Source organism: Montipora foliosa, chromosome 8 (assembly GCF_036669935.1).
Source record: "Montipora foliosa isolate CH-2021 chromosome 8, ASM3666993v2, whole genome shotgun sequence".
Lineage (NCBI taxonomy): Eukaryota > Metazoa > Cnidaria > Anthozoa > Scleractinia > Acroporidae > Montipora > Montipora foliosa.
Window position 1 is genome coordinate 51249396 of NC_090876.1, and position 7500 is coordinate 51256895.

General features: G+C 39.9%; 3 protein-coding genes across 3 annotated transcripts in view; 1 reads left to right on the forward strand and 2 right to left on the reverse strand.

The window, feature by feature from the left end:
- The window catches only part of LOC138012812 (serine/threonine-protein kinase DCLK1-like), an 8023-nt gene extending 2753 nt beyond the window's left edge, over positions 1 to 5270 (forward strand). Inside the window, exons 1-2 of the mRNA XM_068859705.1 lie at positions 1 to 1568; positions 3177 to 5270. The exon at positions 1 to 1568 is cut by the window's left edge and continues 2753 nt beyond it. Of these exons, the coding sequence (XP_068715806.1) occupies positions 1 to 1568; positions 3177 to 3734 (2126 nt within the window). The 3' untranslated portion in view covers positions 3735 to 5270. The remainder of the gene's footprint in view (positions 1569 to 3176) is intronic.
- The window catches only part of LOC138012830 (uncharacterized), a 133691-nt gene that overhangs the window by 118829 nt on the left and 7362 nt on the right, over positions 1 to 7500 (reverse strand). The gene's annotated exons all lie outside the window — the stretch shown is intronic.
- The window catches only part of LOC138012808 (polycystin-1-like), a 28443-nt gene continuing 26350 nt past the window's right edge, over positions 5408 to 7500 (reverse strand). The window contains exon 19 of the mRNA XM_068859698.1: positions 5408 to 7449. Within this exon, the coding sequence (XP_068715799.1) occupies positions 6020 to 7449 (1430 nt within the window). The 3' untranslated portion in view covers positions 5408 to 6019. The remainder of the gene's footprint in view (positions 7450 to 7500) is intronic.

Here is a 7500-nt window from a genome sequence, read left to right on the forward strand (position 1 = left end):
ACCTTGATCAGTTAATTGACGGCAAAGCTTACGTTTGCTCTTCCCACTCCCGTTTCAAAAGGATTTCATACGGAGGGACTCAGCGTCAGTCCCACTGGAGTTCCAGACGACCGTTTGAAGTGCCTGATATACACGAAATGGAGAATAACGAGTTAAAACGACGACACCTCGGGGTTAACAAAACGACGGAGCAGTCAAGGCAGCGGGGACACTCAAATCCGCATGTTTTAGCGACTGTTGGTAAAGTAAACATGAAACCAAGAATTGTAACCGTGATCAGAAATGGGCCACACAAACCTCGAACAGTCGTAAAAACTCTGTTAAACAAAAGGACGGCACAAAAACTCGAGCAAGTTTTAGATGAAGTGGCTAATGCGTTCGGAAATACTGGCGGGTTGAGCCCTCCGAGAAAACTGTACACCGTTACGGGACAACATGTTCGGGATGTGGCCGAACTATTTCGCGACGAAAATAAGGTATTTATTGCTGTGGGAAGCGAGAAGTTTAGTCCTGACGAGATCTCGGATATTTTGGAAGACTTGGACCAAAACGCGAGCACAAAAAGGCATAATAAGGGAAAGCAATCGAAATTGAGTAACGAAGGAATGTCACACAGCAAACAAAGAAAGGACAAAGAACTCGAACAGAGTAAATCTCTGGCTGTACTCGAGGAAAGCAAACTACCAAAGTTGCCAGATATTCATGTTAAAGTTGAGAATGGACCGAAACAAGAAATCATTAGCAAAGCACACGCACAAACTGCAGCAAAACGTGCTCGAGTTAGTCACGACAAAGATAGAAAAGCTAAAAATAACGAAACACGAAACCCGGAAAGGAAAAGTCAGGCTGGGTTTAAACTACCTCAAATTAACAACAATAACTTAGTATCTAAACCAGAAAAAGAAAATAAGGAAAATACTGAAATCTCTAAACCTAGCGGAGCGACGAAAAACAGTCTTTTCGGAGTTGAAAATGCTGCACATAACGATGTTAGCCATTCAGAAGTTACTAGTGACGATCATACTGGCAAAGAAAAACAAAATAGGAAAAATTCTGATAGCAAGAGACATACGGTGAACAACAATAAAGCTCGTAATAAAACGTTACGAGACGATAGCGGAATTGTATCTGAGGAGGAGGTGAAATATGGCACAGTGACGGACAGAAACGTCGAAGATGTATACCACATCGGAAAGAAAATCGGAGACGGCAACTTCGCTGACGTGCGCGAGTGTGTTGATAAAATAACAAAGAAGGAATTCGCTTTGAAAATTGTGGATAAGAGTAAAATTAGAGGCAAAGAACAAATGATTAGGGACGAGATAGAGATCATGCGGAGATGCAAGCATCCAAATATTGTTCGAATGTACGAAGATTATGACGCTACGCGCCACATTTACTTGGTGATGGAGCTGATCAAAGGAGGTGATCTCTTCGATGCTATATCATCCTCGGTGAAATTCACAGAAGATGTTACAAAGAACTATGTTAAGGACGTCTGTAAATCATTAGCTTACTTACACAAGAGAAAAATTGTTCATAGAGATCTCAAGCCGGAAAATCTACTTGTAAGTTGAACACATGCATTGCAGCTAGAATTTACACCTTTATTTTCATAAAATAATAAGACATTAGTACTTTAGTATTGCTGCCACTCGGTCACCGGAAAATCAACAGCAGACCACATCTTAAAAGTCAACTTTGACATCTGGTGCGAGAAAAACAGATTACGCTATTAATTGTTTCATGGCTCGGCGGACGTGAGAGTTGAAAATGTCACCGTTTGGTTTTTCTCGTCGAAGACCTAAAAGGGAAAATTTCGGACGAAAGCAATTGCGTAATCCACGTATTGAAATTACGTAGATGGAGGTTAATGCAAAACTAAGGTTTGGATAAAATATCCAAAGAGAAAACATTTTCATTGTTTTGCAAATTCAAAGAACAGCTATGCTTTTAATCTCGCGTCCTATTCAAACAATCACACACCAATTTTCATTAAAATCGGCTTTTGTTTGGTTAATTTTGCACCGGGGCATTAAGCTTTCTACTGCTGTAACCATGGTGACCGAGTTTGACCTTGATTTTGCAGCCGTGACCAACTCGTCCCTTGTTTCGCATTATTCTATTATCGTCAATTGCTTTTCTCTGCGATCACTAGAACGTTTTTATTTGAGCGTTGGGAGTGAAGTTGAAATTTCGTTGGTTTTGCACTACTTTAAAAGATACGATCAAGAAACTTGCTTCACAACCACGTCCGATTTCAGACAAACAACTTAAGGACGGTACCTACTAATTCAAAGGTGTTTTTTCCCCGGTTTATGATTATGCAGGAAATGTAGATCTTGACAAGTGTCACTGAAATCCAAAAAAAAAAATTGGGGGTAACCACGCATTCTTCCAAGATAATTCATGAATAATATTTGTAAAAAGCTTTAAAATACAAAGCAATGTATGGTGTTCTTTCTCAAATTGAAGCTTAATTATCTCTCAAAAATGCATGGTTACCCCCAATTTTCTTTTTGGGTACCAAGACTACTCACTAAGATCTACTTGCTCCAGACAGTTTTAAACCGCGCAAAAAATATCCCTGTATTAGTGAGCATCACCGATAGGAAACTTGAGTATCTCGAGATGCGCAGAACGTATGCGCAAATTAGCAATAGTAGGCACCGTCCTTAAGAATTGCTCGTTCGACTCTTCCCGCGCTTTCTCCCCCACGGTTAACACCGGCTGCATGTATCTGCTATGCAATATCATTGGCTCATTCGATTCCTTGTGGCTGCTTAATTGGTCAGAGTAATCACTTTGTAAATCTGGCACTTAGTAACGGGCAGTGATAGGCACAGGACGTGAACAGGGTTAGTCAAGGTGTGCTCGTCCATAAACCACCGTGCCATAAACCTAAGATGGGTTTCTCAAAGTTGGCCGAAAAACCAGAAAGTTTTTTAACATGATTTTTATGAACTCAAGACTTAATGCAACCGTTTAGATTCGCTTTCAGGACAAAAGGAATCAATATGATGCCACTGAGCAGCTCACAAGCTTTGTCTCAAAAATGCACCCTAGGGAGCATCCGCATACTAGTGAAATCATGTAGGCTGTTTCCATGGTTACTAGATAGATAGGTTTTGTAACAGAACGAGCTAATGTGTGGTGTTAATTCGTTTTTATTTCAGGTCCACAAGAAACCAAACGGTCAAACAGTCCTCAAACTTGCCGACTTCGGCTTAGCTATAGAGGTCAAATCTCCAATTTTTACCGTCTGTGGTACACCAACTTACGTTGCCCCTGAAATACTTGAGGAGACTGGATACGGACTGAAGGTAGACATGTGGGCAGCGGGCGTCATAACCTATATCATGCTGTGCGGTTTCCCGCCATTTCGCAGCGCTAAGCGTGATCAGGATGAATTGTTCGATTTGATAATGGAGGGAGATTACGAATTCCTGTCTCCATACTGGGATAACATTTCCGATGAAGCCAAGGATCTGATCTCGAAGCTGCTCGTTGTGAATCCGAACAGTAGATATTCAGCTGAAGACGTATTAGCTCACTCTTGGGTGAAGAACACACCAGATTCGGATCTCGACCGTGACGAGTTCCTCGGTCGAAAGATCGCTCCTCCAAGGACGCGGTTTAAAGCTGCAGCTATCGCTGTTCAAGGAGCCAAGAGGTTTGAAAGTCTAGCGGAACAGTTCAAGCGTCAACGAGGGGAGAAAGTTATTGTTAGGTGATACGATGGGAATACAAGAACCGTTCTCTTGAAATCCTTTCAGTTCATGATCATTTTCATCAACCATCGAGTTTGATAGGGTGTACATGCTCTTTGACAGTTGCGACTTTCATTCGACCTTTGGATGCATCATTATGCATCCTGCCTCATCGTATGCACAATTGATTGTAAACTTGTCTGGTAATTTTGCGCGGCTTTAGTATTTTCTACCAAGATGGCCTTCCGTTATACCGTCCACTTGAACTTCAGGGTTTTATACTCAGACTGTCCCTGCACTATGATATGCTGCGCGGGTTATTAAAAAAACTTGACGAAAGGGATGTTTTTCGAGGGCATGGAATTAAGTTAAAATGTATGCTCAGCTTCAGTCTTTCTAGTTGTTATTTATCAGTATCGAAGAAAAGATATTTAATGAAATTTTCTCCAATTCACAGTTAAGCAGTGCCGGGTGATCACACTGTCAAAATGAATAACTTAGTTTATACTTGGCCCCGAGTTTGTGATCCATCGCTGATGTAGATAATGTCAGTAGAGTTGTACAAATTTGTTATAAATACATACCATCACCCATTCACTCGTTTTAACCTCTTAATTACAGACTGCTATAAATGGTGTGACTGATACTTGTACAGCTAGTTTTAAATGTCATTGTTGTATTTTTTGTAGTTAGATACAGATGATAATTGATTGAAATAATTATTTGGAATGCAAAGTGTTTTTTTTTTTTTTTTTTTGTGGGGGGGGGGGGGGGTCTGGTAACGGTGTTAGACTATTATAACGTTCAAACTTTTGAAATCGGTAAAGAATAGTTGAGTCCTCTACCGAATGACATGCTAATATGCCCAGAGCAAAATATAAATAACCAAAACAATTAAAAGTAAGAGCTATATCCATCTGATTAAAAATGTGCTGTTAAATCATCAGAAACCTCACACTAGATACTTGTGGAAATATGAAACAATTTTTATGTCCTCCATAAAAAAAAAATCATATCGATCTTACGAACCTCATTTCTAAATAATTTGACACCAATCATGCACCTCAACTCACCCGAGAGAGATCCAAGCTTTACAAGAGATACTGAAGATTTCAGGCAACGCCCTAGCCCAACCCTAGCCCGGGTTGTTCGACTCATGGTCAGCGCTAACCAGCGTTAAATACTATAGAAACCTATAGGTTTTGATACCTCCTAACCAAAGGGTAGCGCTAACCAGGCGTCGAGTAACTGGCCCCTCAGTGTTATTTTAACTTTAGGTAAAACTAATTTTTTAACCCCTCTACGATTATTTGCGTTTTCACAAGGAGATTTGTTTTGAGCTGACCATCTGTTATTGAAGGCCTTGATAACAATGATTAGTATATTCTAACAACCCCTTCATGGCAATGATGTATTATGAACAAAAATTGTTGCATTGAAATTTACGGAAGCAGTACAATATAACAGCATTATACTAGTAATTCAGCCAATAGCTGACGTCCGCTGTGATTTTAATACACGATTTAATTGATACTAAATAATGACATTTAACAACTTGAAGTTGGGCCATTTTTTTGTCGAATTTTAAAGCAGAACGTGCATCGGGAATTTGTTTTGCAGGCGTAGTCTTGGAAGAATATACTGAATGTTTCAAGGAAAATTCTGGTCTGCCAACCACTCAGTTTGCGTACGCTGTATTATTATATTTGATTTATTGTTTCAGTGTGGGGATCTACTAATCGCTCAAACTTACACCGTATTGTCACTCTACAGGAAATGGTTGTCAGAATCATAGGTTCAGCTGTAGGTTCCTTGTGATTCCCACACTGAACACATTGAAATCTCTTCAAAGAACTCAACATTCTTAAATTTCAAGCGATATTTTCTTTCCAAATTGGAAAACTTATCTTTCTCTTTACTATGGGGTTACTTCATAGCAATGCATTTGGCAATATGTTTCAGTTTGTGTCTCAGAGACACTCCTATAATACAAGAAATTCCAGTAATTTATATATAGATAAAGAAAAATTCATTACAGTTAGTTTCTAATTCAGCCTACTGCTTAATCTCATTTTTGCGGCGCTCATATCAAATTAGCCTTCTGGTTTCTTTATGAGCTTCCTCGCCACTAAATGTCCTTAAAAACATATTATAATATTGTCATTGATAATACTGAGAATTGTGGCAAAATAAACGGTAACTGAATCACGTGATCGCCCTGAATTTGTCAACCTAGTTACCAGGGTCTCTCTTCTTCTTGTGCCATTGAGCAGCAGGGAGGGACAGTTGGAAAGTTGGTTTTTTTTAGGTTAAGACTTTACTTGAATTTCCGGAATTAGGTAAGTAACTTCACCATCGTTCCTCAGAAAATCTTCATCTTCGCTGAAATCAAAATGAACTTCCTTGATAAGCGTAACTAGTCGATCCACCCTTTGTTTGAGTTTTTGTGCTTCATCTACTCGTTTCATTCTCTTGTACTTTCCTCTCGCAAATTCTCTTTCGGTGGAGACGCGATTTTTGAACATCGAACGTGACTTGAACCCCAACCAGTTAAAAAACTGGTCGGTGATAAAATCGATTATTTCGTGTTCGTTGGATTGAAGATCGTTGTCGTGTTTCACTTTCTTGAAGTTTTCAATTATAATGGAGAGAAACATGTTGATAAGAATAAATACAACTCCAATGCTGTAGAAAAAGAACATGAGCGGCCCGAGAACTCTGTTTGTTCGCTCAAGATTGACATAACTAAATTTGCCAAGCATAACGCTTATGAGAGTTTCAGCAGTTGTGACAAACGTGTGGAATTTATAAAGTTCCCTTGAGAATACTAAGAAACACAGGTGTGAAAATCCGACGAATACCAACCCGAAGATGACTCCGAAATGACAAAGCTCCCGAGCCGAAGCTTTAATCGTGCAACCGAGGAGTGACATACGTCGATTAAATCTAAACAGTCGGAGAAACTTTATCGAGGTCACGAATACCAAGAAAGCGTAGACATAACCAAACAGCTGATCAACGAGGGCGAGGTGGTGGAAGTCGACGAATTGTTGAGGATTCTTTCGGAAGGTCTTCTTAGTGTATTTGTCTAATGCAAACCTGATGGCGTAGAGAACTATGCTGGTCCATGACAATGAGATTAGCAATAATTCTATCCAAGTCCAAAATGCCGTCAGATACTCTTTGAGTTCTGTTTTAAGAAACCGCTTAAACTCACGGTAAGTAAATAATAAGACAAACAAAACAAAAGCAACTTCACATATGAGCACAAATATCAGGAAATGGCCAACATAGCGATCAATCCTTGTTGACAGCAACTGAATAAATGGTATCACACCTCCTGCAGCGGTAAACTCGAGCAAAAAGTTAGCGACGCAATAAAGATTGCTGTGTCCATTGTAAACGGTGAACTCAACAAACACTGCACGGGTGTATTTGTCGACCCACTGATGAAATTTTAAATCGTTTAACACGAAGTTTGCATCTTCAACGGAAGACCCCAAGTCTATGTGGTAGCCTCCACCTCGGTACAAGGCAAGATACCCGAGGAAAGGGCGTGTTTTTAGATCAGTGGTTGTTTTGTAGTGCCACGCGCTACAGGCAGAGTTGTAAGAGCTGTTCTGATTGGCTGGTTTCCATCCAGGTGCGTAATTGGAAGTCTGGTCTTCAGCATCCCAGGAATACGGCTCGTTACATGCTCCCATGTGTGTTTCAAACACTTGGTCGATTTGACAGGTGCCTGTGATTCAGAAAACAACAAAAAGAATGACTATGACAATGATAACGATGA